This window comes from Ciona robusta, chromosome 2 (genome assembly GCF_009617815.1).
Source record: "Ciona robusta chromosome 2, ASM961781v2".
NCBI lineage: Eukaryota > Metazoa > Chordata > Ascidiacea > Phlebobranchia > Cionidae > Ciona > Ciona robusta.
Genome location: NC_143236.1, coordinates 8,226,618 through 8,238,168, shown reverse-complemented (window position 1 = coordinate 8,238,168; position 11,551 = coordinate 8,226,618). Strand labels below are relative to the sequence as shown.

General features: G+C 34.2%; 1 protein-coding gene across 1 annotated transcript; it reads right to left on the bottom strand.

The window, feature by feature from the left end:
• Positions 1–193: 193 nt before the first annotated feature.
• Positions 194–11,318, bottom strand: LOC149740866 (uncharacterized). Its single transcript, XM_089873070.1, has 10 exons — positions 11,095–11,318; positions 9,588–9,772; positions 9,162–9,296; positions 8,805–8,920; positions 8,183–8,296; positions 6,332–6,388; positions 3,336–3,498; positions 2,585–2,718; positions 1,876–2,016; positions 194–1,376 (listed from the first exon to the last, which is right to left on the bottom strand). Exons 1-10 carry the CDS (start codon positions 11,172–11,174, stop codon positions 1,173–1,175), a joined length of 1,329 nt encoding a protein of 442 aa, XP_089729196.1. The 5' UTR covers positions 11,175–11,318; the 3' UTR covers positions 194–1,172.
• Between the last annotated feature and the right edge of the window lie 233 nt (positions 11,319–11,551).

Here is an 11,551-nt window from a genome sequence, read left to right as displayed (position 1 = left end):
GTTGATAAGGCGTTCTGAAGGTCCACTGTCATAACCAACTTTTAAAGCACAACCTGAAATATGTATATCATACAAATTCGGTCCACATTAGTCAAAAAGCAGCTCACCCCTTGACCTACTTCATTCACTTCTCTTTTCAATTGGGATAAACCACAGCCAACTACTGTTTTAACAGCATTTCATTGCTACAAAACTCGTTAAAAACTTTTATTGGAAAATTTCATGTTTAAGTTTTTAATCCAAAAAAGGTTGGTTAACCTTATACACTGCAGCACTCAAGCACAGTACGTTTTGAATTATTAACAAGCAGCAGGACATAAAACAAATGTGACAAGAATTCCCAATCACTTGAGAAATCATCATTTCTTGTGTGCGGGCATTACAGCTTAAATAGGTTTAGGGTGCTGATTTTTGGAACAATACTTTGTGTTAAAGTTATACCTATATACAATACTACAATTTATAAAAATAAGATTCTAATGCACTTACACCAAGTTCAGACATCACAAACTGCATTTAAATACATCACACTTTCTGAATTGTGCATTAATATACCAATTAAAATGAAAATAAAAGGGGCAACACAACAGAGGATTAAAATCAGACAAAACACAAATAAATAAAGATTTTTACGAACGAAATATAAACACAACTTGCACTAATTGTGCTACAGTGATTTTACTGCAACCATTAATTTAAAATGGTTCAATTTTGGGTCCAATTCTACATTTTTAAAACTTTTTGGCCGTTTTATTTTTTTGATAAGTTATTACTACCAACAACTTTTACCTCAATATCTGCAAAATACCCTTCTGTGTTAAGAATTGCGAAACGCACAAAATTAGTGCATACCCATTGTATAAGAATAATTAAAAAACACAAAGTCACTGCATAGTAAAGTACATTATTAAAACCTATATGCTATTCATATAAGATGATGAATTTTATACTGATTCATGTAAATGAATGAAATCCTATTCAGAAGCTGGGCATCTCATGAGCGTGACAATATCAACTCATGAATGTGAAAAATCATCTCATGACCATGAAAATATCATCTCATGAGCATGAAAATATCATCTCATGACCATGAAAGTATCATCCTGTGAATATAACACTTGCTACACGCCATCACGCTTGTGAACTATATACATGAAATCATATGATTCATATCACGTTTCTGGTCTGCGTTCGATTTGTTCATAATGATGCTGCCTTCTTGGTTGTAAACGAATGTCTGGTGTCGGGTTATGGACCAGTATCTCTGGTATCTCGATCGAGGCGTAACCATTCTGTTGGTTCCCAGCAAACGCACCATCTGCGGAACCAGGGGCACTCAAGCTCTCGTATAAAGCTTCTGGGTTGGACTCCTCAATCTAAAAAACATATATTACTGTTGTTTACAGGCATATTTTTCTTGTATTTCCCCCTTTTTCGGCAAAAATGTACTAGAATAGAACGTTGAAATCCCGATTAGCCAAAATTTAGCCGAAAAAAAAACAATAGTCTTCTGGAATGGCAGACGAAACATCGGAAATACATTACGTTTTCATACCAGATGGGCCACTAAAAGATTATACATATAAAGCTTGGTAGCGGAAGTAACAGGAAAATTGTTTACCCAAATAACAACAATAACAGCCATTTTTTAAACAACAGTGTTTTTTTGCAGGTCAACTTTGGTTGCAGAAGTAGCAAAAAAAATACGCAACGTTATTTATACCAAATAAGCTGTTAAAGATTAATCACATCATGCTTGGTAGCAAAAGTATCAGGAAAATTTATTATCCCAAATAACAACAATACCAGACCAGAAAAAAAAAATTTTTCACATTATGCCTGGTAGCGGAAGTAACAGAACACAATGTAGATTACCTGAGCATAATCATCTCCAGGATTCATTTGCGGCTCTTTTAAAATATTCTCGTAATTTTGTTGCCTCTCTTGCTCCACCTCCTGGCGCTGCCTCAGGTGGTCCAAACTTTCACGAACGCAAAGTTTGTCATACATCGGGCCCTGGGTGGGAATTCACTTTATATGTCAAAATTAACACAATAAAGATATAAAAACAGAAATAAACACAAATAATTCTTTTTTGGGGACACACATGTCAAGGAAAGGTACAAGTCTGATGGAAATAAAATTGTTCTTAAACTTTCAGAGTCATGGCGCACTTGGATATGGTTGCAAATTGCAATACATGCAATACATCAAATGTTAAAAAATGCCATAGTTTTATGCAGTGACATTTTTTTAATACTGTTTATAATCTAAAAACTCAAAAATAAACACAAATAAATACACTTTTATAAAACTTTTGTACAAAATGGTTATTATCTGAAAAAAGAAAAAAAACACAAACAACACGTAAAGGTAAATTATTAAAGTTACAGATTATTTATTTTAGTTTCTCCAATTCAAACAGTAAACCACCCAACCTGTATAGGGGGCGACTCCTGAGGTACAAGTAAACACAAATAAGTACATTTTTTTACAGCAAACTTTTTGTACAATATGGTTCAAAATATAGAAAACACAAAAATATGATTGTTTCTGATAGGCTTTAAACACCAAACCACCCAACCTGTATAGGGGGCGACTCCTGGGGTTCAAGTTCGTCGTCAACATACGGAAGATTCTCGACCACAGCCATCGGATCTAAGTCCTCCTCATCAAAGTTACGATCGGGGATTGGGGGGGCTGGAGGTTCACTTGATGCTGGGGAAAGAAATTACTTAATTAATAAAAATTTAAATAAAAAATGAATATTGCTGACTAGGTAAGAATAGAGTTGAAGTGGAAAACATCCCATTTTTTCTTTTTTTTATAAAAATTAGGGAGCTTGGCAAGTTACAGGTTTTCTCAACAAAAATCTTTTTTCTTTCAACAAAAATCATCGTGATTAATGAATTGACATTTAATGCTGAGGAATAAAATTATTTAAATAATTAATTATTATTGAAGTAATAAAAAAATGAATATTGATCACCAGGCAAGAAAAGAGTTTTAGTGAAAATTTTCTTTATTGTTTTTACAAAATCATTTTTAGTTTTCATTCATTGGAATACTTTTTATAAAACTATTAAAAACCTGACCCCTTGTATTTATGTGGTAATGGTCATAGGACATCGACATGACACAGGCTTTAACTTTGTATGGAAAATGGCAGAAAAATGTGCTAACCGTCCTTTTAACGGCCTATTCAGGTCGTTCCACCAGGGTGAAAATTCTTGCCATAAAGGACAAAATACAATTATAATATGCCCGACAGCAACTATATAAAGAGTAGACTAACAAAACTCTATGCTTTTTATGAATTTTAATAAACTGCTTACCTGGTTTTCGCTTTATACTTGCAACAGACTTTTTCAGTTTGTCGATTGTTGCGTATTCTGCACCTGCATAATTGGGGTCCGAGGGGGAATCAAGTTTAGGGGATTTTAGGGGGGTGCTGGGGCTGGGAGACGCGTGGGCCCCTTCTATAGGTTTGGGGTTATCCTGGAAAAAATAATATTTTATTAAAAAATAAGATATTTTTACCTTGACGTTAAAGAAGCTTATAATGGATTTCTATTCTAATTACTACATAGAAAGAATGTAACTTTGTGGTTGGCTGAATTTCCGAGGTGTATGGCTTTCTATTCTGTGTGAATGAGGTCTAGCAGCATGGCATGCAATGGGTTCTACGGTTTAGACCAGGATTGGCCCATTTTTTCAAGTGAACATGCTACATTACTATATTGTTGATATGTTAGGTGCTGCAGGGTGGCACGCCATGGATCCTAGGCTATGTTGATATATTAGGCTTGAGTAGGTTGTGGCAATGATTTGACAGGAATGGCACCAACACCTCAATATAGGGTGCCTACAAAAAGTAATACTACAGAAAAAAAATCATTAACGGCAAACTTGAAGAATGATCACAAATTTGACGCTGGTATAAAAAACAGACAAATGTTAAGACAAACTGTCATTTCCTAAAACAAATTTTTACAGGATTGAATAACCATTTTTACAGAAACGAAAAATTCCCTAAAAAATTTTTTTACAGGAACGGAATAACCAGAAAAATGAAATAATAAACAAATAAACACTGGAATTCCCACCCTAAATCTGAAAAATTAATGACATAATGTTTATTACCCATCAGTCCATCACCCTATGTATAAATCATGTCTGTTAAATCTCTTTCCCTTTCAAAATCAATAAGATACCAATATCACCTTTTACAATACAAACACAGAAGGCCATGGCAACATAGGTTACCATAAATAAAAGCAACTACTTTCAGTATTCCAGCAAACAAGGAATGAGAAAATAATGACGTTCGTGTTTATTTTGTATCCAATTATAGATACCCCACCTGTCATTGTTGTAAGAATATGGATTCATAAAATTTTATAAGACTTTATAATTTCCCTTTATAAATCATTAGTTCTGAAAAATGGGTTTACAGTTAATAGAGTTTAAAGAGTCATAAAGTACATAAATAAATGATTGTGAAAGAACATATTTCCCAAATAATTTATCGTTCCTTTTGCAAGTTACAGCATATTTAATGATAATTCAGAAATAATAAAAGTCACATAGTTTTGTATGTCTAAATAACCGATAAATTCTAAATTTTGATGTTATGATACAATGGGTATAAAAGCGATTACATTGTATTTCTATAGGCTATGTTCTGTAACTAAAATTATTCACCTAGTGAAATGTAAAACAACAATATTTCTATCTATTTACTCAATAACCACAAACCCCCCGGAAATAATACGACCCACTAAAATTGTAGGAAAAACGGCTGTTTAAATAATGTAGATAACCAATGGAAATCACCCACATTTATCAAAGTACATCAGTGGTTAAGATAAGAAACAGACCATATGGCTTTACGGAGCTTACAAATGTAAGGAATTGAGTGAAAAGGCTCAAATTGGCCGACACATAAAAGATACCAAACAGTGGTTTTAATAATTTTAATCAAAAAAATAAATTTAAAGATGTTATTAAACTGCTATTGTCACAACCAAGAAAAAAAATGTTTTTAATTTTAATATAGACGCTGGTCATGCAGTTTTAACCTACATAGATTCCTAACAAGAATAATATGTGATGAAAAAGTAAAAAATCACCGCTATAAAATAGGGAACAGAATGATATGCTACCTCCTATTATTACAGCTAATGCAGAATATAAAAACAAAAGCAAAATGACCCATTTAATATAGGTTAATTGTTAATACTATTTACTATTTGCATAATACTAAGTAGTTACCATGTTAGTAATAAGCATAGCATACAAATTTCTGATACTTCTGAATTCTGATATATTTAATGTAATAATATAGTTTATACAAAAGAAAACAATAGTGGCTTAATAAATATAGTATTTAGAAGCATATCACTATTAAGTAGTAACTACGTCAGTATTAAGTAGCGTATACAAAATAATAATATAACATGTATCACGTCGTTAACAGGGCACCATTCAACCAATGAGTCCTATTGTTATATGCAAAACAACACAGTTAATCACTAAACAAACAAACAAACAACGTGACATACAATACAAAGGGTTAAAGATTAACACTAGCAGTCTAGCACTACTATAATGCCTCCTTTTATGTAACATACATAGGCAACAATAATTTTCAATGTTACCCAAAAAAAACAACAAAAAACCAATAGCCAGATTTAAGTGTATGAATTTCGGTTGAATAATGCTTACAATGCAAAGGCGGCAACAAAAATTTTTGATGAAGTTTTAAGCCCATTGGCAACAATAATTTTTAATATAACCCGAGAACAACAAAAAAACAGAAGCCAGATCTAAGTATAAATATGCTAAAACAATAATTTCATAAAGTTTTAAGCCCATTGGCAACAATAATTTTTAATATAACCCGAGAACAACAAAAAAACAGAAGCCAGATCTAAGTATAAATATGCTAAAACAATAATTTCATAAAGTTTTAAGCCCATTGGCAACAATAACTTTTAATATAAACCAAAAACAACAGAAAACCAATAGACAGATCTAAATATAGACATACTAATTTTGGTTGACTAAAACTTACAATCTAAAATAAACAACAATAGTTTTCAATGGAGTCTTAAGCCTCATGGTACAGGAACAGAAACCAAAAGCGAGTTGCAGCCATTCAAATTCCCTTCACAATTGATTTTAATGTGCCAGTTAATCTGATTGACATGTATGACCCTTTTACATGGAGGGGATACTGCCTTTGATTTAATTGTTTTACAAGGGCATGCAATTCAATGGTGAAATTTCCAAAGTGGAAGTGACTAAATTTATAAATTAGAACTCTAACCTTAAGAGTGGTATCGTCAACTTGAGCGTAAAGATCATTTTCTTCTCCATCTCCCACCTGTTAAAATATATCGGGTAAATTAAAGTTTTAGGACAGTTGACAGTATTTAAAAAATCTGGGCAACCAATTTTAAAACGGTATCTTCAATACCATGTAATCAGTAATGACCGCGTAAATTGTAATCTTCTGTTGGTACATGGTTTGAACTCTATAACTAATATATACTACGCACCAATAGACGTGCATAAAGTTAAAGTATATTCCCGATTTTTATTGTGTAAGTCCGGGTTTTTATTAAAAGTAACCGTCACTGTCCCGATTTACAACTTTTACAAACAGGTTTTGTGGGTCAATATTTTTAAGAGGTACAGGAAACTAAAGAATATACATTAACAGCCCTAATTAATCATACAACATAACTATCATGGATATTTAAAGGCTAAAAGGCTAACAAACAAACTGTTTGAACTAGTTTCTCTTTGGTATTTAGTTTGACAAGAATTGTAAAACTTTAAAATTAAAATGAAATTAAAAAGAAGTACACCTATGCTGGTAAGCAAATTTGGTGAGGAGTGTATATTGCAAGAAAGCACTTTAACAATATTCACTTTTGTTTCAAGTACAAGTACATAATTGGTACCCTGGTGGCAGCCAACTTGGTGTGTGTACACAGAACACAAACTAACTATAAATCACCTTACTTTACACACGTGATGCTATATTAGGCGGGGCAAATATGGACGGTCGCGCCCAGTGATACAAACAAACTAATCTCCAGACAATGTTAAATTCGGTTAATACAATAGTAGCAGAAGCAGCATGACACAAGGTATAATGAGACTTCCTTTGCTACTATGTATGCCACTATCACAGCCAATTATAGGCACCAAACCTGGGGTGGCAGGGTGGGCACACCAACACAAGAATTCCACGCACCAGATTAATCAGTCAACATTACAACCAAAGTTAAATATTTCATAAAAATAAGATAATTATTTTCACAAAAAATGCTCATTATTCAGTAAACATTACGATCAATAAGATTTAATTCATAAAAATGTGTGTCAAACTATCCCTGCCTCCCCTGCAAGTTTGGCACCTATTGGCTCCCTTGCTACTATATATGTAGGAGGAAAAAGACTGAGAAACAAAACAAAGATAAAAGAGACTCTCCCCTTTGTACTATGTATGCCACTGTCACGCCCAATACACACTCACCTAAGCATAGAACATGGGGTCCCTTGAACTATGTATAAGGGGGAAAGGTCTCATATAGTGGAAGGGGGGAAAAATCGGACACCTTTTTATTCCATTTTCTCGTCCCATTTGGTAGTAAACAAAGAACATTCAAAGAATTACAAAACCGTAACCTCATGACTACCATAGACCTTTGTTAATTGTTTAAAACACGATCAGGATATTTGGATAGTATGTGCTTAAGGTGTCCCCTCTTCCCCACCCTACTACTAAGGGAGAAATAGAGAGAGCATGACATTAAGATGAAAGAGCCTCTCTCATTTCCTATAATTTATGCCACAGTCACAACCACTACACAGTAATAAACACTAAACTTTACTGTAGATATGGGCTTGCTACTATGTGTAAGGAAGAAATTTAGAAAAAGATTAAAGGTGGCTATGGACAGTATCCGGCATGCGAATTCGCGTGCAAAGTCGTATGCAAACCCATTACCGAGTTCCTAATGCGGCAGCGAAATCCAGACAAAATAGACAAAACAGACAAAACAGACAAATTCCGGAATCCGGATACTGTGTACAGCCACCTTAAGAAAGCATTATATGAGTATGAAATGAGCCTTTCCCTTTTCTATATAAAGTATGAAACACTCACCTTGGCATAAAATGAGGAATCTCCACTCCCTTCTGGAATATCAAGAGTTTTTATTTTTAGCCGAACAGGGTTTTCTTTGGATGGTTCCTCCACTTTAGCATATGTGTCATCTTCCTAGAAAACAACATAATTTTAACAAAATTTTTAAAACAAAAAAACATAATTTTTTTGAACTAAAACAACATAATTTTTATTAAAATTTTAAATTTAAAAGAACAAAATATTTAACAAAAATTTCTTGCTATTCTGACTGTATAAGCCATAGGCCATAGGCGCCATGTTTTTTAATTCTTTTAGCAGAATCTGGGGTGACATGAGTAAACTACAGTTGCATGCCAATCAAAAGTAAGCCAAGGCCTCACGGATTAATGGGATAAATGCACTACTCAATAGTCAATACATTTCACCGCTACGTTAAATTAATTTCACACATGAAATGTATAGGTATTTATAGTTGCGCAGCCAGAAAAAAAAATAAGGGGGTGGGGGTTTAATCAAAAATATTCAAAAATATATATATATATTTTTTTTTTTGGGGGGGGGGTTAAAAGGGGGGGTTGCAAAACTCTTAACCCCCCTGGCTGCGCCACTGGTTATATATGTACCATATGTATAAATTGACCTGTAAGTTTAAAGTTATCGACTGCCTATGTTGAACAGGAGTTTCTCCTTCAGGGGGCGGGGTGGGTAGCCTCCGTCCTCTCGGACTTGAATGTCGCGTATCAGGGCTGTCATCACCTGGGGTTATTACATCATAATATGTGTTATTACATCATGATATGGATTAATACAATTAACACAGCAGAAAGGTTTTAGCCTAAAGACTTAGTACAGAGTCTGATAAAAAAACAAGAAAATTCTATGATACAGTAGTGAGTTTCTTCTTAACTAATTACTAATTGAATTAAACCTGATGAATTGGTACTAATACTCTTAACTTGAGGTAAAAATAGGCTATACAGTAGTCAAACATTCGAACCTTCATTAGAACCTGCATCTCCTACAGAGTCGGCTGTATGCTGGTTAGAAGATCTCCATGAATCGTTTGTCTCGTCTGTTACCATGCCAACCATTTGTGGCAACTGAGGTAGCTCACGGGAATGACTGATTTGGGCTGAAGTAAAAAATCACAAATTAACTTTAATATGTACAAGTATACATGCAATATACCATCATATATAGCAAGATGGGTGCATAACATTTTAAAATGGAAGGTAGAATATATTTATATAGAGATATAACGCGCATTTCTATAAAACAAATTGGTTCCAATGTTTACAAATTAATTAAATCAGGGCAGAAAATCCCAGGGTAGACCTGCCCACCCTGACACCCCATGTCTGTGTAATGTTACAATTAAAAATACAAGTTCCGTTCATGAAATATCAAACAAATGATGAATTACATGAGGAATGTGGACGTCGATGTTCACCATTTTTGAGCGGCTCGGTTTGTGGTTGGGAACTTGATGTCTCAGATGATGCAGGTCGGTCTTGATTAGATTTTCCTGAATGGTGGTTCGATGGTGTATGTACCTCACTTGGTAGCTCAGCAGCTGGTGTGTAACTTGTGGCTGTCACTTTTGGTTTTCTGCAACAAAATGCGGAAGTATAGGCATTTTGATCTAAAAGAGTTTGTGCATATTTAAAATTACTTAGTTAGTTTATAATGGTATCATTGGCCACTGCATACATTTACACTAATGAAGAATCCTCAGGTCTGTTACAGGCTGATAAGTGTTACAGGTTGGTAGTTAGTTCTTATATAGGTTAGTAGTTAATAGTTACGTATAGCAGTCAGATAACGAAGGGGGGATTCTTCACTAGCAACCATATATTATTTTGACTCACACCAATTGTCTGCAATATTCTAGCAAAAAAAATTCATGCATTTTGGATAAACCCTTTGCGCACATTATTATTTATAAAAAGGACAATGTGGTTTGACAGAAATGGTTTGACATATAGTTTGCATTATACATTGATTCTCCAAAATTCCTTGAAATATTACAACAAATTTTTTTGGGTACGTAACGTTAACACAATTTTTGGTGCTAGTGAAGAATCTTCCCCCCTCCTTATATGCTAACCACTAACCCCTAGGTTAGGGGGTTAGGTGTTGATGGACGATGGTTAGGGGGTTAGTGGTTATAGGAGTTAGTAGTTAGTGGTTATAGGGGTTAGTGGTTAGCAAATAAGGTGGGGAGGAAGATTCTTCGGTAATACTGCCGCTGGTGACCAGTGAAAATTTTGGTCTCAAAATGTTCCTTACGTCTCCCTGATACTCGCTGTATAATTTTTTTTTGACGTAATAAATCTTTAACCTTACGCAAGTCAGGCGAATTACGGTGACGAAGCACGTTTTCGAGCATTTTCAAAGTTAGTTTTCTACACGAACGCCCAATTTTTTTCGAAACAAATTTATACAGCGGGTACCAGGAAGACATAAGGAACATTTTAACACTAAAATTTTCACTGGTCACCAGTGGCAGTATTACCAGATTATTTACTAGAACCCAATTTAAAAAAAAAACATTTCTTTCAAGAAGCATATGCATATTATATTATGCAATGATTTAGGTAAGCATTATGCAATTTACATTGCATTGGTTTGGTCAAGCTATACACTAATTGTAGAGTAGTCTGCAGAGTATGGCAATTCCTGACGAGATCTTGCGCGTGCAAGACGGTTATTTTTTCGTGTGCGCACGTGCTATCATTAAAAATCTGCGTGCAAAGCATGTACATTTTCAAGCCAAGTTAGAAAATCTTACTTAATTTAATACGTATTTTTTTCTTTTTTTAATTAATTGGTGTGCGTGGGACAAATTGTGGCGTGCTTCACTAAAAGTCTTTAAAAAAATCGCGCGTGCACCTGCCATAATCTGCAGTCTGGATTGTAGAGAAACTTACTTTTTTCGAGGCAAACACAAAATAAGAATGGAGATGGATGCAATGGCAGAGGCAACTGCAACGAATTCAAAAACTGCCATGACTATATAAGTCCGTCATCTAACATTAGGTACAGGTTTTTCAAGTCAACAGTAAGCCATTTAACCTGTTTTTATTATTTACTACCATACTTGTGATCTGCAATTTGAGTGAGAAAAAATACGTTAATACTTTAATGTAAGATTCTATGTAAGTAAAACGCAATAAACAACTGACGTCATGATTAATTTATACTGCCTTCAATACACGATCATTATACGAAAACCGATAAAACGAAGCCAGTGGTGTTGCCCTTTAATAACGGAGCACGATTTCGAATCGCGTACACGCATCTATTTAAGTGGCAAAACAATAGAAATTTGTTCAAAGAGAAATTCCCGAATCACGGCTGCTCTTTTTCCCATTTGGCATCGAAATC

What these genes read in the sequence shown, in the direction of transcription:
- LOC149740866 (XM_089873070.1), bottom strand. Translation starts at nt 11,174, where the DNA reads ATGGCAGTTTTTGAATTCGTTGCAGTTGCCTCTGCCATTGCATCCATC. An exon ending in TTGTGTTTGCCTCGAAAAAA is followed by an intron (nt 9,773 to 11,094) that starts GTAAGTTTCTCT and finishes ATTTTGTTGCAG; the next exon opens with AAAACCAAAAGTGACAGCCA. An exon ending in CGATAACTTTAAACTTACAG is followed by an intron (nt 8,297 to 8,804) that starts GTCAATTTATAC and finishes GTTGTTTTCTAG; the next exon opens with GAAGATGACACATATGCTAA.